General features: G+C 45.1%; 1 protein-coding gene across 1 annotated transcript in view; it reads left to right on the top strand.

Moving 5' to 3' along the window:
- LOC117559265 (immunoglobulin superfamily member 21-like) overlaps positions 1–24,417 on the top strand; it is a 43,871-nt gene that overhangs the window by 17,582 nt on the left and 1,872 nt on the right. Inside the window, exons 3-6 of the mRNA XM_034235949.1 lie at positions 13,482–13,597; positions 19,016–19,514; positions 20,445–20,545; positions 23,713–23,905. Of these exons, the coding sequence (XP_034091840.1) occupies positions 13,482–13,597; positions 19,016–19,514; positions 20,445–20,545; positions 23,713–23,905 (909 nt within the window). The remainder of the gene's footprint in view (positions 1–13,481; positions 13,598–19,015; positions 19,515–20,444; positions 20,546–23,712; positions 23,906–24,417) is intronic.

Genomic DNA, 24,417 nt, shown 5'->3' with positions numbered 1-24,417 from the left:
GGGAAGCGAACTGCCGGGACAAGGCGTCGGCCTTCACATTCCTGGAGCCAGGCCGGTAGGTCAAGGTGAAGTTGAACCGTCCCAGGAAGAGAGCCCACCGAGCCTGGCGTGAGTTGAGCCTGCGTGCAGAGCGAAGGTAAGACAAATTCTTATGGTCCGTCCATACTATAAAAGGATGGTTGGCTCCCTCCAGCCAGCCTCCATTCTTGAAGGGCCAGAACCACTGCCAGCAACTCCCGATTACCAACGTCGTAATTCCTCTCAGCAGGGGTCAGCCGACGAGAGAAGAACGCACAAGGGTGGAGCTTCTGGTCTGCGGGGGAACGCTGGGATAAAACTGCCCCCACTCCAGAATCAGAGGCATCCACCTCCACCACAAACTGGACCCCTGGATCAGAATGAGAGAGCAAAGGAGCAGTGGAAAACAAACATTTCAGTCTTACAAAAGCTGCCTCAGCTGCAGGAGACCACTCAAAAGGCAACTTGACAGAGGTGAGTTTAGTCAGAGGCACTGCTACCCTACTATAGTCCCGAATAAACCTTCTATAAAAGTTTGCAAAGCCCAGAAACCTTTGCAACTGCTTCCTGTTAGAGGGAGTGGGCCACTCGGTCACTGCTTGGACCTTGGCGGGGTCAGTCCTTAATTGTCCCTTGTCGACGATAAAACCCAGGAAACTCACAGAAGAGGCATGAAACTCGCACTTCTCAGCCTTAACGTACAGTCTGTTCTCAAGAAGTCTCTGCAGTATCAGCCTAACATGCTGGACATGCTCCTGAAGAGTGCGAGAGAAGATAAGGATGTCATCAAGGTACACAAAAACAAACCTGTTTAACATGTCACGCAATACATCATTAATCATAGCTTGAAAAACCCCAGGTGCGTTCGTTAACCCAAAAGGCATTACTAAATACTCAAAATGTCCCCTGGGAGTATTGAATGCAGTCTTCCACTCATCCCCCTCCCTTATTCTCACCAAGTGGTACGCATTGCGAAGATCCAACTTAGTGAAGATGATGGCTTCATGAAGGGGAACAAAGGCTGAGTCTATGAGTGGAAGGGGGTACTTGTTCTTGACTGTGATCTCATTAAGCCCTCTGTAGTCTATGCAAGGGCGTAGGGTCTTATCCTTCTTGTCCACAAAAAAGAAACCTGCGCCCATAGGCGATGAAGAGGGGCGAATAAGCCCAGCAGCGAGTGAGTCAGAGATGTAACTCTCCATGGCCTCCTTCTCTGAACTAGAGATATTGTACAGTTTACTAGACGGAAAGGGGGTGCCAGGGAGCAAATCTATGGCACAATCGTAGGGCCGGTGAGGCGGCAAGGATAGTGCGTGGTCCTTGCTGAAAACCTCCTTGACACTGTGATATTCAGGGGGTATAGAGGCGAGATCAATGGGTTTGAGGGGGTCTGGTGCTCTAGTAACTGTGGGGGGTACAGCAGAGTGTAAGCAATGAGAGTGACAGAATAAACTCCAGTTAATGATAGACGAGTTGGCCCAATCTATGTGGGGGTTATGGAGCTTCAACCACGGAAAACCTCAAACGAGTGGCGACATGGGTGAGGGGATAAGGTACAGGGAGATTATCTCGTGATGGTTGCCAGAAATCTTGAGGGAAACTGGAGCAGTACGGTGAGTGACTTGGGCTAGGAGTCTCCCATCTAAGGCAAACACATCCTTAGGTTCTGGAAGAGGCTCAAAAGGGATTTTAGACTGCATCACAAAGTCAGAGTCAATGAAATTGTCATCCGCACCAGAATCAATCAAGACCTGCAGCGGAACAGAGTTCTGAGACCAGGAAATAGTACCTTTGACTGGGATGCGGTTGGAGGAGGCTGAGTTGATAGAAGTGTGGCTCATCAGTGCTCCCCCTGTCGCTGATGAGCCATGTCTTTTGGCAGAGAGGGACAACCGGCGCTGACGTGACCAGCCTGGCCACAGTAGAAGCAGAGTCTCTGACGAAGACGGCTTTGACGTTCTGATGGAGTAAGCGTCATCCTTCCCAGCTGCATGGGCTCCTCCATAAAGAAGGGAGAGACCTGGGTAGCTGGAGAAGGTCTGGGAGGCCCGGAGTCAGGAGGATGGCGAAAAGGTCCAGAGAATGCCGGCCGACTAGGAAACTTGGACAGAGGGGGAAAGGAGGTGGAACTATGCTTTCCTGATCTCTCCCTACGCCTCTCGCGGAGGCGGTTATCTAGTCGTATCGCTAGAGAAATCAACTCCTCTAAGGAGGAGGTTTCATCCCTAGCAGCTAGTTCATCCTTTAACTCATCATTAAGCCCCTTATAAAAAATTCCCAGCAAAGCCATGTCTCCCCAACCGCTCTCAGCTGCAAGAATGCGGAAATCAATAGCAAAATCAGCAACTGAGCCTGAACCCTGGTGGAGTGAAAGGAGTCTTTTACCAGCCTCCTTCCCCCTCACTGGATGATCAAAAACCTTACGCATCTCTGCAGTAAAAGACGACAGAGACTGACTAATAGGCGAGTTGCTGTTAGATATGGCAAGGGCCCATGCTGCTGCTTTCTCACTCAGTAGGCTCATGATGAAAGCAACCCTAGTTCTATCAGTGGCATAAGTGAAAGGCTGTTGCTCAAACACAAGACTAAACTGGTGTAAGAACTGACTACAAGACCCTAAATCTCCTGAATACCTGACGGGTGTGGGGATAAAGGGCTCACGAGGATTGCCGGGCTGTCGTTCCGGATCAGCTTGAGGTGGAGGAGCAGGGTCTGTAGCTTGAGCATCGGCAGTCAGCGGGAGTGTAGAGAGATGTGCTGCGACCTGTTCCATACGGCCTCCGATGTTGGTCACACCGGCGGTTAAATCCCGAATCGCTTCCATAACTTTCTGCAGAGCTCTGTCATGTTGCCCTATCATTGCCCCTTGAGCAGCAAGCGCTTCCCTGAGTCTCTCATTCTCTGCGGGGTCCATATTGGCCAGAGTAATCTGTGACGGTTAGATACTACTGGGACCCCAAAACAGAGACTGAACAAAAATAAAGTTTCAAAGAGTTTATTTCACAAAGTAATCCAAGGCAGGTACTGACGACAGGGAGCTTGGCTGGCCATAGTAACTCAAAACAAAGCTGCGGGAAAACGTTCCCGATCAAAACTCAAAAAGAACTCCTTAAACAACTGCAAAAGACTCCAGGCTGCAGAAAGGCACTCCGGACCGCGGGACAGCATGAAAAATACTCTGGCAGAGAAGTGAGGTGAGGGCCAGGCTCTTAAAGAGCTGGTAATCAAGTGAGTGGGGACAGGTGTGCCTCATCTGCAGCCAGGAGTAACCAGCCACGCCCCCCTGTCACACACCAGCCCTGCAGAGACAGAAAGACAGAGTAGTGAGGGGTAAAAGGAGCACACAACAAGTAAAACACAAAAACAACAAAAGCCCCATGCAAAACATAACAATGTCGTTACTTTGTTGAGAATGTGGCCATGTAATAAGCGGGATAATTTGCAGCGACTTGTTCCTTATGGGGAAAATAACACCCTTCATGCAGCTCAAGATCCCTCCGCTACTCGTTGGGATCCTGATCTGCCGACGAGGCTCCATTAAAATATAAATATGTTTAGTGACTTACTGAGTTTAGGCACGTTAATAACGTTTTAATGAAGTTGAATACAGTATATTCATATTTGTCAGTGATTTCATGTCAATTCGGCGAACATAAACATAAATGATCGTGGTGAAGATGATGATTAAATTAGGATTTAAAATCGAGAGCCGGGCTGCATTTCCTCCCGTTCGTTTTTTTCGACTAAACAACATTATTTTGTTAAATAACAACATGGTGATGTTTTGTAAATGATTACATGTCTCTTATTTAGCACAGAGTATGATATCCGTGACATATGGATCTTAACAAAGTTCCGCTGTACATCCAGCGTACTGTATCTGACTTTATTTCACATGAGCTCCAGTGTGGAACCCCACTGCACCCCCTGGTGGATCAATGATCCATTGCAGCTGGCTTCATAATAATTACATTTATTTATCACGGGGGAGGTCTCAAGTCAAGCTGGAGGTTTTCCCTTGAGCGAGGGCAGATCACGTACCAATCACGGCCCTCGCGTTTCAAACTGTCTGAAATGAAGCGCTACATCTGTAGGTCCTGAAAAGGAATCTAACTTCGATACAACCAACGTTAATATAGGTCGTCTCTGATACCGAGCTCCGGTGCTGATAAGGCTCCGGAAAACGGCCGTCCTACCTTATAGGACTAAACCCCCCAGAAATTACACGCAAGATCACCGTAATCTGCTTAGGGGGGCACTTACCGCGTGGCCTCTAACACCAGCTGTCCGTCGTATAACTTATTTCAGGCACTAAAGCATCGGATGTCCGAAAACCAGGATAGCAAAACTGAGTGTGTAGTGTAGTAGGTGTTGGTGGGCTGGTAGAACCTGTTAGTAATTATTGAACCCTGAGAGCAGGACAGACTGAAGAGAGTCAAGGGAAGCTTATAAAAGTTAACGGCATTTAATTACACAAAAGATGCGGTGGTGTACAAATGAAATGTGCGAGTGGAGGCTCTCCCCCCATGCGTCCGGTCAGCCGAGGTCAGGGAAAATAGATCGATTATTGGCTCGCTCTTCCTGTTGTCATCTGAGGTCTTCTCCTATTGGCCGTCGTCGACGGAATTCCTGCCTTTTTCTGTTGCTAAATTACACCATTCTGGTGTCTGTGGTTATTTAAACATTCCCTGATAAACGTTATTTCAGCTTCAATAAATGAGTGTTAAACCCTGTGTGTTTAGGGTACAACATCACATGTCATTTCACCTTCAATTCACAGTTTCAAAACGTTAGCCACATGCTAATGCTAACCGGAAATGCAGAATTTTCTGAATAAAAATGTTAAGTTAATAGTTAGTGTGAACTTCCGTTTTTTTTCAGAATAAAACTGCTTTAAATTAAAACCCTATATTTCATTTAAATTACCCCATATCAACATTGATTTTAATTTCTTACAAACCCCAGAGCAAACTGGAGGAGAAACCCTGTGTTGTTGGGAGACTCCCTGGTAGGGCAGCTTCAGGACCCACAATCCCTAACCCCCACTTTTGATCCCCAGTTATACCAATTAAAACAATGCAAATGTAATATCAAACACAGCCAGAGTCAAACATTAATATCACAGCAGTGACATTACCACATCAGCAGAGCATATGTCATATTTCAGCATCAATCAAAACCACATCAACCACAGTAACCAATATGACTCTATAGTTTAGCAGGGTTTATATTCCCCTTAAACAATTTCAAATCCAAATGATCAACTAATGTCAGCCTTTTCCAAGGAAGGGTGTTCTTACCTCACTCTAAGACCAAGCTGATATCTTCAGATACCACCAGAGAGACCAGGAGTTGGGTCGAAATGTACAATGTACAAACCGGTTTTATTACGTTTTTAACAGAAATAGAGGATTTACAAGAATCCAAAAAATAAAAAAAGAATGATGCAAAAGGTTTACAAAGACACAAGGTCAAAGTACAAAAGCACCAGGTTCACAAGTCAAATGTCCTAAAGCAGTCTAAAAGAGCCCAGGCCCAGGGCTTGGGCCTCAGAAAGGTTCCCCCAAGCTCTCAAGCCTCTCAAAAAAGAATCGTGGATTCATCTTCTTATTACAGACACATGCATTTCCTAACATTCGGTCTATATGCTGTAAAATGTATTATCTCTTCGATTTACACACAGCATCTATTGCACGTCTGTCCGTCCTGGGAGAGGGATCCCTCCTCTGTTGCTCTCCCTGAGGTTTCTCCCATGTTCCCTTTAAACTGTGGGTTTTCTCTGGAAGTGTTTCCTTGTACGATGTGAGGGTCTAAGGGTGTCGTTTTTCTCATACTGATATTCTGAACAATCTGTGCTGTTGTATTTGCTGTAAAGTGTCTCTACTGTAGGCTATTTTTATTATATGTACAGCACTTTGGCTCCACCAAAAATCGTTTATAAATGTGCTTTATAAATAAAACTTGATTTGATTTGACTTGAAAAGCCTCCAATCTTTTTTTACACATCATCTTTTATAGTCTCTCTCTTGCCTCCTCCCTCTCTGCATCAGGTGGTTTCCCCTTTTCTATCTTTGAGGGAGAAGGAGGTCACATATGTTCAACTTTTACTTAATGAACAATTACAAATGTAAAGTAAAAATTAATACAAATAAAGACTTATAGTAATAAAATGCAATTTTAGAGGGAATATGAACAATTTTCATGAAAGCAGAACACATTGTCAATGTCATGTTTAGAATCACGTTTTTTCTTTAAACATTTTATTTCAAATATGCAAACTTTATACTTTAATTTATGAACAGAGACTTCATTTATTAACAGAGACAATAAGGACAGCTTGTCTCTAAGATTCGCTGGCCCAGGAAGTTGGTTCAAGTATTTTACGTAGTCTGTCTGCATCCTGACTCATTGTCTTCGTAACCGTTGTAACCGTTGTCAAGGTGTCAAAAACCACAACGCCTACTCAGAATTGTGGTTGGAACTTTTACGCTTTTATTGCACCTTCTAGAATGCATAGTGTGCATAGGTCAAAAGTTCAGGATGTTCTATCTGGTTTCACATGTCTGAAAAGACATTATGGAAACATGCATCCTTTCCATTTACAGCCAATTTAGAATTTGTTATCAATGGTACATTTAATAGAGGTAGGTGAGGTAAAGGTCAGGTCACAGCCACTTAAACAGCATAACTGTCAACAGTCCCCTTTAAGTAACCGCTGTAGGAAGTCTGGGGAGTCGCTGCGGGCGTTGGCTAACGACGTGGAAAGCCTGACGCGGCGGGCGACATGCCACCCGGAGTGCAGAGTGAGCTGGCGCAGGACCAATTCATCAGGGCCCTCCTCCCTGCTGACTTTAGGGTCGAGGTACAGCTGCAGCATCCACAGGTCTTGCAGGCGGCCTTGGAGATGGCTGTGGAAAGAGAGAATGTGTGGAGTGTAGCTGCTAGGAACAGCGAAGGGGCGGCTCCACTGGCTGTGAGGAGCTGCAGAGAGGAGGAGAAGCCTGAAATGACTGAACTGAAAAGGGCTGTGTCTCTGCAGCCAACACGCAGGCCAAGTACCAGGGTCTGCTGGGGGTGTGGTCAGCCAGGACAAGGCACACCGGGCCCAGGTAAACGACTCGGGGCCCGCATAAAGGGGAAGATGCGGAGCCAGGCCCCAAAACCCCCCAATCAAACCACAGCCTTATTGCCACAAACACAGACATCCGAGGAAGGAGCCCGACAGCACAGCCAGGGGAGGACAGTGATTTTGTTTGGACTGAGCAATGTCAAGCAGTGTTTGACAGCCTTCGGCGTGCCTTGAGTGAGGCCCCGGTTCTCGCCCCAGCCAACCCCATTCTGCCATTCACCCTGGTTTGGCGGAGGAGGGGGCCACCAGAGAGTACCACAGCTTCTTAGCTGCGGCTCCTTGCATGTCCCCTAAAACACCGTTTTATGGGGAATGGAAGCTCAGCTGTGTACTGACAGAATGGGTGGACAGGATACTGCGACTGGGTTACTCACTCCGGTTCTGCAGCTTCCCTCCTCCATTCAGGGGGGTAAGAGAGGCAAATCTATCATCCCAGGAGGAGTTTCCTTTCAACAGAAATTCAGGCCCTGTTGCAAGAACGGTGGGTTACGTATTGTAACCCTAGTTCTAGAGCAGGGGTGGGCAAACTTTTTGGCTCGGGCCACTATGAGTTTTAAAATTTGACAGACGGGCCGGGCCAGTAGCAGATCGGTGAAAAAATATTTAGCTGTCCACTCCTCATTATACACTCGGCACTCAATGTTGACTTCTTTGGTCCACTCATTGTTACAGATGCAGGTTCAGAGGTGAATTATTGCGTCATTACGTCATCGTTTACGTCATTTTTTGCGTAACCGTTTACGTGCCTTCTTATGACCCACACAACGTTTTACGTCGCTGATTTTCTCCGCAACACCGCTCACAACAACATCAATAGAGGACTGCGTCTGTTAGTTTTTCATTATACGAAGCCAGATTAAATTAAAGAACTACTTCTCCAACCTTATACCTTTCTACAGAGTGCCGTGGTGCATTGTTTATTAATGTGGTTCAGCTGCATTAGCGCCTGCTGCAGTGATGCTCGTCTACCGGAGTGTATTCTCCCGTTAGCTCGCGGCAGAGGCCGCTGTAAAGTTTTCATTGTCTGACTGTCACACAAGCAGCTGATAAATATCCCCCATCCCCATAAGTGAATGTGTTTTAGTCTGAAAGCTGTTTGGCATCACAACGCTGTTATGAACGTTTCTCTGGCATTCTACAGGTGATGTTAGTTAATCAGACTATCTTGACTACTTGTTGCTATCATATTGTGGCATAAGCCGTTTTCTACACGCATATTTTACCGGCGTAGTGTTCGTTATGATTTTACTTGTGATGGCCACATATAGCCCATGTATAGATTCCATCCGATAGCTGCAATAATACAAAACAACAGGACAACGTCTGCCTCTTCACAATGGTCAATAACAGTGAACGGATGGTTATTAAAGTAAACAGAATCACACTAAGCCTGGTTAGTGTTGCCTGACTTTATAAGTGTGTGGTCGCGTTCTAGTCACTTTGCTCAGCGCTACTGCTTGTTACAACTTGTATTCGCCGTACTCGCCATGAACTGTTATTGCTCAGTTTAATCTCGCCCCCTCCAATGTAAGCGTGAAATATTTGGTTCTTGGATCTTGCCGGGTTACGGAGTGGGGCCAGCTGAGAGAATAGACCAGACTCCAGCAAAGGTCAATTGTGTCTAGAGTGCGCCATCTAGTGGGATCAACTGAAATGCCGGGTATTGCAGGAAAAAGGCAAAATGAATGCGGTCTTTACTATAATTTCAGAGTAGAGTCATCTCTCTCCACAATTCCACATTTCCCCATAATGTCTCGTTGAGATCGGCAAGATCCGTTTCATACGATGTTAACGGGCACCCATTATGAGACACGATTCCCCACTCGCCGCCCCAGTTGTAACTCCAGTAAAGGAGGCAGCCAGTGGGCATGTGAGTGTGATAAACCGATAAACCGCAGGAAGTGCTGTCAAAGCGCTATGTGGGTGCAGGGACATTATGGCCGGCGTGTTGTACACACAACGTGTTGTAAACACACATCGCCTAGTTTAATAGCTCTGATTAATGCATTTCACCTTCCGTGTGAAGACGGCATTAGGACGGAAACCCCAAGGGCCAAAATGTATCCAATAGACACTTTGGCAGGCCAGACATTTTTATATAGCCCAGAATTTTGAAGTTGTTGACCGGGGGGTGCTAGTGGAGCACTGTCAGGTACTGCGGAGCACATAAAGCTTAGCAGACTCTTCACGCTAACGAAGGATCACTTCTTCTTCAGGGCAGGGAAGGCTACGCAGTACGCAGGCTACTGTCCCGCAGCTGCTGCCTCTCTGTTGGAGTCCGGTACTGCACATTTTTCACGAGACGTTGTAAAAGAAAATGAGTGGGGGGCGAACGCAATAGCCACTCCGCCAACGCCACAGTCACCCCCGCCGTGCAGGCCAGATGAGATAGTCTGGCGGGCCGGATGTGGCCCACGGGCCGCCAGTTGATGGTCACTGCGCTATAGTAATCATAGATAAATCCAACTTGTTGTACCTGGCAGAGCAAGAAACACTCCAGCCTTTTATTTAAACTTGTTACTTTACTTGGTACTTTAAGAATGATGGGGAAAAGTAATCCGGTGAGAAAGCGCTGTTTTAATAAGAGCCGTGTGTGTTCAGCGCTCTGCTTCCACTCCCTGCACTGCAGCCGTGCCTGCAGTCCCTCCCCTCTCAAGCACGCTCTAAGTCCCTCCCCTCTCTCGTGCACGCGCTAGCTGCCAGAGCATGTGAGAAAGCGAGAAGCATGGCTGCAAGTGGGAGTGCAACTGCCGCTGCGCCTCGGCTTGTTGACAAAAAAGACGCCAGAAGCGAAAAACAAAAAAGTTGTTTATAGATGATGCTTAATTGTATTTAATACAAATTCTAGTCATTTATTTTATTTATTGTTGTCATTGTTTAAAAGTTTGTGTTATGGTTATGGTTCTGGTGTGAAATAAAGCACAATAATTACATTTAAGACTGTTTCCCTTTTTTTAAGAAAAGTATCGAAAAATAATCGGAATCGCAATTCTTGACTTGGTATCGGTATCGAAACCAAAATGTTGGTATCGTGACAATACTGCTACACAGTATAGTTATTTTCACCTCCCGTATTGCTTTCAACCCACCAGCTTTTATGGAGAAAATAAGTTATATAATTATTAACCAGAGGCATGTTTTCTCACTATTTTATGCATAGAAACAACAAGCTTCTGTGTGTGTGAGGAATCAGCTGTTTATTTCATATGAGTTCCATTGTGGCAGCGTCCATCACTGCTCCCCCTGGTGGATCCATGATCCATTGCAGCTGGTTACCATTATCATTTATCAAGGGGGAGTAACAAGTCTGAGCCGTGTCCACTACGTCACACTAGGGGTTTTCCTTTCATCGAGGGCCGACGCTGTGCCGGTCACGGCCCCACTGAGGTAGGGACGTGCAAAATGAGGTGCTACATCTGTATTAGACATGTAACAGTTATTACTGTGTGTTCCAAGGGCGTATAATTGGGTAGGGATGGTAGGGACATGTCCCTCCCAATATCCAGCGACTACTGAATCGTCCCTACCAATAATTTTGATAACATTTTTTAAATCTAACGGACCGTCAGTCTCTAGTCAACGTAGGCTATTTACATTTAGCACATTTTAGCAGACACTTTTATCCAAAGTGATTTACAAGTACATTTGGTACACAAACGGTTAACAGATCTCGTATTACGAGTCCCGCCTCCCTAACTCAATATCACCAACAGGATTGGCTCTGCCGTCTCTTGCTAATGTGTGAGAGGCTGTACAGCTGGTTGTCAGAAGCGCCACATCTCTTTGCATGGAGGAAAGACGCCATCCAGTATCTGTTGTGTGCACACACTAATGTGTAGAGTCAACAATAATGGTCATAATAATACTCAACTAGGCCATAAATGTTTTTGCATGCTCACGGTTCATATGGCATGCATCAATGTGTTAATTTGTTAGGTGACAGAAGAAGCAACCCAACCGTGTAGTTCAGACAGAGGAGGAGAGGCAGGGTCGCAGGTGAGGACTATAAGCTTGTAACAACGTGGTTATAAGAGTAAATGTAGATATTTGTTTTGTATTACATTGAGGTTGCACTGGTATACTAAAAGGTCTATTAAGCAAACAATCATACATAATAACATAACATGAATACTATACTATGTATTTCAAATAAGTGGTGACTAGGCTCAGTGTAGATGTATGTTCACATGCAGCAGTTGATACAGAGTGGCTAATTGTATACTGTGGTGTATTTCTAAGGAAACGGATCCAGCTGTAGACAGGGAGAGTAGCAATGAGAGTGACGAGAACTCAAGGTTCAAGGTTCTTTATTTGTCAACTGGAGATATTCTGGACATTGAAGTCAGGCCAAACCAACCTCACCCCAAATACATTGCAGTTCAAAAGCTGTCAAATAGGGTCCTCCATTTTCAGGACAGTTGGTACAAGCAGTATCCATGGCTTGATTATAACTCCAACGTGAAGGGAATTCTCTGTTTTCATTGTTTGAAAACATACACTATATAGAAAAGTGCACTGTCCACAAAGGCAGACCCTGCATTCTCCTCAAAAGGATACAATAACTGGAAGAATGCTCTTGTTAGCTTTGAACGCCACCAGAATAGTAAATCCCACCATCATGCGGTCACAGTTAGTGCTCAAGAAGCAACCCCAATAGATACACAACTCTCAAGTGCCTGGGCAAAACAACAAGAAGATGCTAGGCACTGCCTGCTAAATATTGTAGGTTCAATACAGTACCTGGCTAGGCAGGGTGTGGCACTGCAAGGCCATGAGACACAAAATGGAAATCTATTTCAGCTTTTGAAATTCAAAGCCAAGGATGACGCCTGTCTCTCTAGTTGGCTATCCCGCTGTCATGACTATACCTCTCCTCCAGTGCAAAATGAGATTTTGCGATTGTTTGGAATATGTATTGTCAGAAGTATTGCACTATCCATCGAGTCTCTACCAGTTTTGCAGTACTCAATCATAGATGGCACTCAAGATGTCTCAGGAATAGAGCAAGAGTCTTTTTGTTTGAGATATGTGGACCATGACCTGGTACCACAGGAGGTTTATGGTTTATATGAGGTCTCACGGACCACTGGAGAGGAGATTGCTAGAGTGGCTGTGGATGCCCTCTTAAGGCTAAATATTCCCTTGTCTGGTTTAAGGCGTCAGACATGTGATGGTGCTGCCAATATGTCAGGAAGACATCCAGGAGCACAAGCGGAATTGAAGAGACAGTTCAATTTTTTTTTTCTTGGGATTGAGCCCATTCAGATTCCTCACCAAAGACAGCTACCAAAACGATACACTGGTGGGGGGAGCCATTACACTCCCAAGACACCTGTGGAGAATTACAGAACAGAGTTCTACAAAATGCTAGATAGTGTAGATGTCCAGTTTAAGGAAAGGTTCAACCAACCAGATCTAGCCCTAGGGTATCATTCGATTGGACTACGCAAATTAGTCATTCGAGACAAAAATGTCCACTGCAAAAGACTTTGATAAAAACATTATATTAAAAGGTTTTTTTCACAACTTCTTTGGGTTCAATCTTTAAAGCAACTTCCGCCCTAATAGAAAATACCAAAAATGTAATCATTTTCAGGATTTTAACCCTTTAAATGCCATTTTGAATACATGAAACCGCTGTTTTTTATCATGATGAAAACAGAGAAAATTAGTTATTTTCCAAAAAATACATATCTGGGGACTGGCTCTTGTTTTTATAACAGTCTTGGATATGTCAAAGATTAGCAACAAAATTGATTTTTTTGCATTATTACTTTTTGCACAAAATCAGAATGAACAAAAAAGTTACAAATTAGTCATTTGGGACAAAAATGTCCACTTCCAAAAACTGCTCTAAAATGACAACAGATTAATCTTTTTTTAAACTTTTTGGGGTTAAATCTTTCAATCAACTTCAGTCCTGATCAAAAATATAAATTGTTAAATTATGTTCAGGATTTTAACCCTTGAACTGCCAGTTTGAAAACATGAATTAGCGTTTTCTATGAAAAACATGCACAAAAAGGCAGTTATTTTCCATATAATAAATGTTGGGGGGGTCGGCTTTTTTTTTATCACAGTCTTGGATATGTCAAAGATTAGCAACAACATTGATTTTGGTTGATTATTAGTTTTTGCACAAAATCAGATTAAACAAAAAAACTCACACATTAGTCATTCGGGACAAAAATGTCCACTTCCAAAAACTGCTGCAGCTTCCTCAGCTCAGAGTCGTCACTGACTCTGAACCCTGATTTCTTCATTACTTGATGAATACTTATAATAACTTATAATGTATGTTTATTTTGGTTTTCTTTTATGGTTTTATCTGCAGTACCTCCCAAGTCTATATCTGTGGTGGCAGCCAACAGCCCAGCTCCTTTCAGCCGCTACGAGGCGCAGAACTTCACTCTGGTCTGCATCGTGACGGGAGCAAAGCCTGTTCCAACGGTGAGACGGAGCAGGTTCACACTTTAGCTCTCTTGAAGGACTCCATCATCCAACTTGCTTCACTGGTTTGTGTGCTAGGAAAGAAACCTTAAGCCATTATATATATTGGAAACAAGTTTATTGTATAACATTACAATTATACATTATAATTAGAATGTGTAGTTCTTCTGCCCTCACCACACCTGTAGATATGTGGCTGTGCAGTGTATTTTGTTTTAGCTCTGAAGCTTATTTACAAGTTTACAGCGTTTAATAAAACAATGATAAGATGATACAATGAAATTGCAAATGGCGACAGCTATGCTCTTCTGTCCACACTAGGGATGTTAAGATTCACTGATTCGCATCGGTGCACCGGCATAAACATTCAAGATGCGAGTGCACCGGTTGAAAGAGTGCACATCGGCTACATTTTGGGTTGAACTCGTGATGCATCGATTGTAGAGTCTTTGCATCGGTAAAAAACGGATTCATTCATATAATATCAATATAAATATAAAATGGGGGATGTTGGCTTATCAGGCACCCGCAGCTCACAGCCAAAGTGCAAGTGAGCGAGCAAGGGAGAGAGAGAAGGGCGCACCGGTACCGGTGCTGTTGTTATTAGCATCTGGTGCTAGCTGCTCTAACGGATATAAGAAATAGATGTTTCTACAATAATGTGGAGGGAGAGTCCTCGCCAGTCAGACTGAGAGGCTGATAACTACAGCTCAGTGAGGTAAAGGACTCTGAGTGTTTAGATAGTTCACTTTAGTCTAAGTTATCTCAGTGGGTCTCAAACGTTTTGATCACAATTTATGTAAACACATATTTCCAAGGCACTCCTTTATAATTATTGGGATAAAACAGGTTTGAAATCATTCCAATGTATACTATAGGACAGTAAACCAGACATATCGTTTAAAACTGGAGAGATAAAAAAACACGCATGAATAAAGAAATGTTAATAGGTCAAATAAGATATGAATGAACAACAAAAATAAAATAAGTTACATGTATTTGTTATTGGCTATGGTAGGTTATTGGTTATGTTCACATACTTATTTAATTATTAAAATGTAAACCGATCTCTTTCATATGGGTGTTTTAGAGTTGTACCCCCTAGATAGTCTCTAGTAATTCTGCTCAAAGTGCACCAGATTGAAGCATTTTACTTTAAAATGCTCAAACAAATCTTCCCGGGGGGGCATACCCCCAGACCCCCCTAGAGGATGTGACATCCACCCCCCATTCTATTGTGTATTCCTTGGATACTCTATTGATCTTTGTATTTTAAATTGTACGATTCTCTGGCTGGGGCGCCAGCTAAAATCTTGCCTGGGGCTGCAAATTGTCCAGAGCCGGTTTTATTTTTAAACTGTTTTATTGTAGAGATCACTACAGTATCTTCTTGATCTTTTCTATTCTATATTTCTATCATTGACCTTCTACTTTCCCCTTATTTTGTATGTAGGCTACTCTTAATATTTAAATGTTTTCATCAAATATTTCATATGGGTGTTTTAGAGTTGTACCCCCTACTTTCGGGTCCGGCGGCCAGGAGGGTCCAGCACACAGGTCTGCGCGTCTGGACTTCCCGGCGGTGATGACCCTGGCGGTGGAGCGTGTGGGCCTACCGCTCCCCCCACCGCTGCCACCGAGGCCAGTAATCCGCCTTCGACAGGGGTTTTACGGCCCGGTGCATCCGGCGCAGCCGGTCTTCGTCTCGCCCCCGTTGCCAGATATCTGGCAGTGTGTGGAGACGACGTGGCGGCAGCCATTGAGGACGAAGGCCCAAATAGCAACCATGGCAGGTATCATCAGGGTGCAGGGCCGCTCGGACACGGCGTGTCCCGGTGTGTCCCGGTGTGCCCCCCCTGCTTCCGCAGGCAGATGGTTGGGCGGAGGGAAATAAACTTCTGCCCCCGCTGTCGCGGGACCGAGACACCTTCGAATATTTGGAGAAAATATTCAGGCTCGGGGCACAGATGGCGGCTACGGCAAATCATCACGGCGTGTTGGGTGTCTCCCTGATTACTCCTCAGACGGACACCCCGGCCTCCCGCCTCAGGACGGGAGCGATTATTCGGACCGCTGCATTGGTCAGATGAACAATCTGATCCATGGGGTGGCCACCGCAGCGTGGCAGGTGATGTCCTTGGCCACGGTGGCGTTGCGTCACGTGTGGTTAGGACTCACCGCCCTATCCAAGAAGGACCGAGAGGATCTCCTTGGAGCCCCCGTGTCCACGGAGGGGCTCTTCGGGCTTCAGCCGCCTAGAGGAGGTGAGGGTGCAGCTTAGCCGCATGCTACCGCTGGCTCTTCCTCAAGCGCCCTCCTCCACAGGCTTCCCTGCAGGCGAGGGAGCGCAGCGCGATGGCGAGACTACGGGACTAAGACTAAGGGAGACTACATATCAACAAGTCTAAGTGTAATTTTTTTCCACAATTCTACACTTGTGCTATCAAGGCGCTATGCAGGTACAGGGGCATTGCAGGTACAGGGGCATTATGGCCGGCATATTACTGTCAGGGAACACACTCCGCGCTGGTCTCTAACAGTAACACGGCACAGCATGCTCCTAGAGCTACGGGCAGTAGTGTTGGTCCTCCAGCATTTCAAACCCTTAATTCAGGGGAGACATGTACTGGTCAGGAGCGACATCAGCATCACAGTGGCACAGACAGGGCGGAGTCCGCTCCGCCACCTTGTTGACCACAGCGGAGCAACTGTGGTTATGGGCTTCAGAGGTGGTGTTGTCTCTGAGAGCCGTCCACATCCCGGGACTGTAGAACAGGGGGAGCGACCTCATGTCGAGGGGCGGCCCCCTGCCAGGCGAGTGGGCGCTTCACCCGGAGGTGGTGAAGCAGGTCTGGGCCCAGTTCGGGAGAGCAGAAGTGGACCTGTTCGCCAGCCGGCGCAACAGCCACTGTGCCCTGTGGTTCTCCATGGCTCAGAGCAGTGTTGTAGTCAAGTCACCAATTCACGAGTCCAAGTCACTCTTGAGTCACCACTCTTCGAGTCCAAGTCCGAGTCACCAAGGGATGTAGGACCTGTTTTGTCCCTTATCTCAAGAATTAGTGAACAACATGGTAGTACAGCCTCGGCATGGCCTAGTAACCTACTGTATATGAAAAAGTCTCTATTGCAATGTTAGCTTACCTTGTCATTGGTGGGGTTGACAGGGATTTGGCTGACAAGCTTTCTAAATGCCGGTGACTCCACAGTTGACAGAGGCTGCATGTCTTCTACAACATACTCTGCCACGAGTCTCTTAACTTTTCGGGGTTCCACAATCAGAGAAGTTTTAACTTTTGTTGCTTCGGCTTGCCCGCACTCGTGTCTTCTGTGTGTTTTCTTTACTTCGAGCCGGCAGATCTCTCGACTAACTAGCACCGGTCCAGGTGTTTCTTTATGTTGCTAGTGCTATTTCTTGATGTAGACAATTCCTTTGCTGTCGAACATAGATTGCACTTGACTATTATGTTTTTCTCGAATGAACTGAAAATAATATGAGAACACCCATCGCTCAAAAGTGGAATCTGTTCCTGCCGCCATCTTGACCAATAGTAAACAACAGGCTTACTAATCTACCCGCACACATTTTCTCTGGTGTCGGAATGTCTTGCGATGTTGGTGAACTCTTTAAAAGCAAAACACCACTTAATTTCGGGTTGAAATGTGTTGTGTGTTTACAGAGAATTGTAACAGGTATTATATTACCCAAATTTCATTAGTAATGCGTTACATTACTTTTTGCTGTAACGCATTACACCCAACACTGTTTAGGATAGATGTTGACCAAAGTTATTTTGGAGCAGGATTAGAAAGTTGGTCCTGGAAAGCCATGCTTTGCGGGAGATGTGCTGGGACCAGATGCTGCCCAGTTGGGTGGACCAGCATGAAGAGCTGAGATGTGACGATTACTGTCGCACTCTAAGCCGTTGATGTCAGCATTACAGTCTTTAGCTTGGTGGGACCTCTAGATGTGTCACGGAAGCTTAGGCCTGGTAGGTAACCTTTTATTTAGCAGGTTCAACTTCAAGGAGCAGATCTGCAAGTTCCTGCAGCCACTGAAAGTCATTATTTATGATTTTGCGGCGGAGGGGTGTGTGTGTGTCTACAGAAGGTCCAGTTGTGATAGACACGGTTAGCCACTGTTTGTATCTAACCGTTGCCGCACCATGTTAAGACCAGTCATAGGATAGTTGATGTTGACAGCACACATTCTTTTAACAAGCTGCAGTGACTCCCTGTCGAGCCACTTTGTGAGCAAGCCTAGCTCCACACTAGAGCTGCTTCTCAATGTCAAGGAAGGATCCTTCAGAGCCTCTATTTCAAGGATGCTACGTCATCGAATCCCGCCGAAGGACTGTTCCAATGTACAGGATCCTTGGAAATCTACCGAGGACTGAATCCTTCGTTGCAGAAAATGTCAAGGCTGCTTATGTGTATCCTCGGTGGTCTTAAATGACCCACAATTCTTTGCGCACGGATCAATTTCCCAAATCTTTGATGGAAAATGACTGAATCCGTGCAGTACACATTTAAATGTAAGTATGTTCAGTGGCGTAGTAAATGTGTTGGTAAATATGTTACTTTGTTAAATTTGTTATCACCATAAATGTGTTCCATGAAAGTAAAGCAAGTTCATAATTAGCTAGGTACATCGTGATGTAGGCTAATTATGCACACCTGCACACTTGCTAGCCTGTTCCATTCTTCGTTCTCCGAATGCTAGGAAGGATTCTTGCCTAGCATCTGAAGGACCTGACTCGGAAGGACATGTCCGACCAAGGAAGCGTCCTCGACTTTGAGAAACGGCTCAGGTTTCAAGTTCAAGCCCTCTGGCATTGCAGAAGCTAGCTTTCCAGGACAGATACTTTTCTGGCCTGTTATCTAAACATCTTTAGCCTTCGTAGGCGCAGCTTCAGCCTTTGCACATGATGATGAAGAAGTGTTGCATTGTGCACTAACCTCTGAAACGCTAATGTAAAATCAATAATAGAGATACACAGTCCCTGATAAAAAGGCATGTGCTCAAGGTAACAATAGGGCCAAGGGTAAATGAACTCGCTACATATCAATGATTTTAAACATGACATGTTATCATTTGGTTTCCATGGCATTGAAACAGTTCCTCTGAAGATCACATTGATTAAATACTTAATAGAAGTATACTGGATAGTTAATTTGCAAATTTTTCCTGAATCTCTGATGATATGATAAATGGTTTAGTATTTTTAGGAGAAACAGTGACACATAGCCATCAGTCGTGTGCAGGCCTCTGGTTAATCCTGTTTAAACGTTCACACTTTCCTCCTCCTCACTTTTCCCTGCACTGTGAACAACCACACACTATGGAACACCACTGTTGACTCCTTAGCATCTCCTTCCACCAGCTGTACTTATTCCTGCCTCCATTGTCCTGTCCTTCAGGTGTACTTCAAGCGAGATGGGGAGCTGATTGATGTGGTGCCAACTGTCCAGGTTTCCTCCTCAGTGGAAGACAAAAGAAATGGCCCAAGGCTGGAAAAGAGCTGGAGCTCCCGGGCTCTCACCGGTAGAGACCTAGATGACACCAAAGTCCAGAAGTCCCTGTCCCTGCTGGAACTAGAAGGGAAGCTGGCTCGGCTGGGCCAGGACGGCCCCCAGGGCTCAGACAAGGGCCAAGAGCAGGAATCCGAATCAGACCCCGAGACAACCACAGAGGCGATCCCTGAGACAGTGGTGAGCCGGGAGTTTCCCCACTGGGTCCAGAGCAGCGACCCACTCTACCACTTCCAGCAGCGGCAGCAGGCGGCAGGGGACGGCACCATGGAGGTGAGGGCCATGCTGACCTGGAGCCTCAACCCCCAGCTGGACAATGAGGCTCTGTTCAGCTGTGAGGTGCACCACCCGGCTCTGTCCATGCCCATGCAGGCCGAGGTCACACTGTGTGAGTCCTGCACACACACACACCGCCTCACATCAACCGTTATACAGTCAGCTTTTAAAGCAAAAGGGACCCATGATATCAACTATATAACAAAAACATCATTTTATTGATCATTTTTAAATGCATTCATTTGCATGAGAGCAGACCTGGTACTCATGACGTAGCTCTGAACACAGCGACCCTCTACTTAGTTGACTTAATATACTTAGTTTTTTTACAAAATGTTTCCTGTTTAAGCCTTAGCTTAGAGGGGTTTGGAATTATGAGTGACAGGCCTTACATAGTCATGTCACCTTCAGGAAGTGCAGGTATTCCGAGAAGTTTGGCTGAAGACATTTTATACACAATACTCCTGAGGGTGGTAGTAAAACAAAGATGATGCCGATTGACAAGGTTCTATTTAGTGAGCTGTTTCAGTCAGGAAAGAGTTCCACAGTAGTAGAGCATTGATGGAAAGGTAAACTAGTTATAGTTAGAATAAATATGCAGAGTGTACTGACATGTCAGACGAAACCCCGGCAGTCCAGACACTGATGATGTGCCGTTTCAAGAGAAATAATGAGATGGATACCCAGAGCTACAGCAAACGCAACACTTTTTGGAGATCAAATCCAGAGCTACAAAGAACTAACCTGGGTAATGAATCCATGAACTCAAAGGAAAGTGAGAACAATGAACAGTAAGTGGGTCAGACCAAGCCTTGAGCAAAGTTAGTACGGCTTTACTTCACTGGATGAACCAAAGTTACATGACAGGAGGGAGACATCTCCAATCTCATCTCAGCAGGGTGGTACATCCTTATAATGTGGGTAGACAACTTTTTTTAGATAACATGTACAATTCACAATTACCTGTATTCCCACAAATGAAATGTGAAGCATGTCTCACTGAACATCATCAGTCATACATGCTGTTTGACTTTTCTATCAGCTACTCCCAGAGGACCCAAGCTGTCCATGAGCCCCAGTAAGGCCAGGGTGGGGGACACCGTGCGGATCACTGTCCAGGGCTTCAGGCTGGGACCTCCTGCCGTGAGTTTCCTACACGGGGGGGCTATTTGAACAGGGATCACTCAAGTTCATAAAAAGTCTCCAGAGGGCCATGATAAAAGATATGAGTTGCGGACAAATAGGCTTTTTTGCTTAGGTTCCTAACTGAGGCCCCATCCACACGGAGACGATATCAGTTGTATCCGCTAACGTTCTCTATCGTATAGACCAGCGGTCCCCAACCTTTTTTGCGCCACGGACCGGTTTCATGTAAGAAAATATTTTCGACCTGTGTTCCTGTTTAACTGCTTATTGTGTTAACTGGTTAGCTATTTTCCATTGGGTTGAATGTTGCATCAAACACACCACAAAGGCATGTAATTGCAACAAAAAAAAGTGTCTGCGGCACAGACGATTAGATAAAATGCAAGTAAAGTAGCGTTTTTCAAAGCATGGGTTCAGACCTTAATTGCCTCGGCTATAGTTAAATCGATTTTATTTATTTATTGCAGGCTTCATTTATATGCTGCAGTTTACAGACAATCTGCCCGTTCAAACACTGACTCAACACAGTTTGCTGTCTCAAAGTCTCTCGCACTGCAAAAGAAGGAGGTAATCAAAGTAAATGCGTAAGCAGATCTAACCAGTTAACACGTTAACCAGTTGAACACCGGCATAAAAACTAATATAAAGTGCATACAAATACAACTCACCATTACGCTGAATTAGTGGGAGCCCTGAGCTTGTGTCTCTGCAACAAGCCAGTCCAATCTATATGGGCTCAGAACAGTCTCATAATACACACATGCACACAGAAGGATTCACACTTGTATTTCCGGATCTACACTTGTGTTTTTCAATGCACACACAAATGTGTTCCGTTTCATATACATGTAAATACAATCCAAATACAGAACAAAGTTTTACATATGTATTTTTGATCCTCACATATTTGTTTTCCGTTTAAATCCCCTGAACCTGCAAACACAAACTGCTTTCTGTGCACGGATCGCTGTGCATTCGTGTGTGGGTCAGCCGATTCGTACTTGTAATTTTTTCTATCTAAAGCCACTCCGATGTCTCCTCAATTCAAAGCCAATCACATGAGCACGCCCCCACGAGGGTAGATTTCTCGCGTTCATGACGTAGCGCTTCATGTACGCATTTTGCGCAGTCCGGTCAGCTCGCTAAATAGAGGGCGGAGCATCAGGTGATAATGCAGAGCTACGTGTCTCCGTCAGACTCAGCAGCTGATAACTTAGACTAAAATTAACTGAGAGTCCCTGAGCGCTCTCTCTCTCTCGCTCTCTCGTGATGTTGGGGTGGTCGTGTCACTGATCTTTATGCTGCAGACCCTGCATACCGCTGTTCTCTTGTCATTACCGTCATCGACAACATAATCCTTGAATCCAAACTTGACTATTTGTGGAGTAACGCTAGCCGCTGCCATGTTAACTGACACTCCTGCCTTCTAGTGGGTTGCCAGGTTTGCGCGCATGGCGCTATAATCACCCAATCACATTTCGAAAAAACGAAATATAATATTTCAATACAAAAACAAACGCAAATATTTAATTTTAAAAAGTCAAGTCCTTTCAAGTCATCTATCTCAAGCTTAAGTCAAGTCTCAAGTCATGAATACCAAGTCAAAGTCAAGTCAAGTATGTTATCAATGTTAGTCAAGCAAGTCTCAAGTCCAAAAATATGCGACTCGAGTCCCCACCTCTGGTGTTTTCCCCGGGAAACAAACACAATACACACAAACACAAAAATACACAAACACACACACACACACACACACATTCGCAAGCTTCCCCCAGACCAGTAATCCAAACGAAAATCACAGCGTTATGACGTTGCAGGGTCCAGACTGCTCTCGCGCTCAGTGTTGCCAGATGGGCGGTTTTCCATGATTTGGGCTGGTTCAGAGAAAGGTATCACTGTAATAACTCACGGCACGCAAAAAATTAAATGTCTTTCAAACTGATAATCAATAAATCAATAAAATATATCCCGAATCCGATACACTTTGATAACGGCTCCCAAAGTGGGTAAGTCTGGAGACGAAGCGCTTGTGGCTCCGTGTGTACGTACGCCCTATACGATAATTTCCTGAAACGATGACGCCATAGCCCCGCCTCTCCCCACCTCTCCTGCTCACCCCGCGTCATAGAGTGGTGCAGTCAAAATTATAAAAGTAGGGTAGACATGTGGATATTATCCGACTGAACAAAGCATGATCCGTCTCTTAAATTTGTGTCAACCACAGACCTTATTTCGAGCTATTTTCTAAAATCCTATGGAGACATTGCATTGGTTTTTTGTCGAAGGAACCGGAAGAAGCTTACTTCCGGGTTTTAGAACGCATTACTGCACAACTCTATTGCTGATGCATTTCGCCAATAACCACAACAACAATGGCGGATCACAGGGTTGCGTTCGTACTCCAGACGCTACTGACCATGATACAGATTTTAGTCCAAAATCTTCAGCTCGAGCCGGATCTTATGGCTCCGTTCCTTTGCGAGAGCCGTTCAAATGAGCCGTTTTTTAGCCCTGTTTTGACTAATGATTTATTTGTGTACACATATCACTTAAATCATTGCATTTACAGACCCTTGTAACTCTGATTGTAGAACCACACTAAAAAAAAGCAGATAGCAACACCTATACAAACTGACAACAAATCTTTGCTGAGCCTAAAAATAATCATAAATAAATAACATAATGCAAATAAATATATTGCAATTCTCAAAACAGCAGCATCCAACAGTCTCTAATCCTTATTACATGTCACTGCATGCAGGCACGGAGCACCCGTAGCACGGAGATCATCATATCATTCTGTCTTGTATTACTTAATAAAACAAAGAAAGAAAAAAGAAACTTAAAAGAGCCGGCTCGTTCACTATTCAGGTGGGAAAAGGAAAGAAAGCCGATTGCATCTGGTGGAGGATCAGAGAAGTGCCATGAAGGGACCTGAGGAACAGGAGAGAGAGAGAGGATCAGGAAAGAAGAAAGCGTCTTAAACACCAAACATACTTCTGACCTTTATCTGCAGATTAAAGAGCAAAGGTGCTGATTCATTTTGACAAAGCAACTGAAGACTTTCCTCAACAGATGCTTCAGGTAACAGATCGTGTGTGTGTGTGTGTGTGTGTGTGTGTGTGTGTGTGTGTGTGTGTGTGTGTGTGTGTGTGTGTCCACAGAGCGAGGTTTTTCCGGAGCCCATGTACACCTGGACCCGAGTAGGGGGGCTCCTGCTGGATGGCAGGGAGTACCATGCAGGCAGAGAGCTGGTCCTGGACAGAGTCCCTGCTGAGCTCAATGGCTCCATGTTCCGCTGCACGGTCCAGAATCCTCTGGGCTCCACAGACACACACACCCGCCTTATCGTGTTTGGTGAGTGTGTGTGAGGTGACACGTTCTTAGGTCCAATCCCAAACCACTCCCTCGACCCTACCCCTCCGTGACGGAGTGAACTCCGTCTGTAGCCACACTCGCAGCTCAACGAGGCTCCCTCCTGTCAGATGGAGGGAGTAAATACAGCAGCAAGCTTTGGGACGGCCTCCCCTCTCTCCGGCAGAAACAGGAAATGCCGTAACTGTATGTAACAACGGTTTCAAATCAGCATCTCTTAGACAACAAATGTAAATTAATAACTCAAATCCGGTTTCGATACTTTTAAAAAAGAAAAGAAAAAATATTGGTTTTTTTTAATTAATTTTAAAAGTGAGTCCGTGGCCCGTGATGGCGGGTTTTATAAATTAGATTGCATAATCGTTTTTCTTCATATTTTATGTATTTTTCATTGTTTGTTCAACACTAGAAAGGTAAAAGTCCCACAAATGAACTGTGATGGGATTTGTTTTCTCTCACCAGTGAAGGTACATGTTGATTTTAAAGATGAGATT

The sequence above is a fragment of the Gymnodraco acuticeps genome, unplaced genomic scaffold, assembly GCF_902827175.1.
Source record: "Gymnodraco acuticeps unplaced genomic scaffold, fGymAcu1.1, whole genome shotgun sequence".
Taxonomy (NCBI): Eukaryota; Metazoa; Chordata; class Actinopteri; order Perciformes; family Bathydraconidae; genus Gymnodraco; species Gymnodraco acuticeps.
Note: the sequence above shows the minus strand (reverse complement) of the source record. Positions and strands in the feature narration are given on the sequence as shown.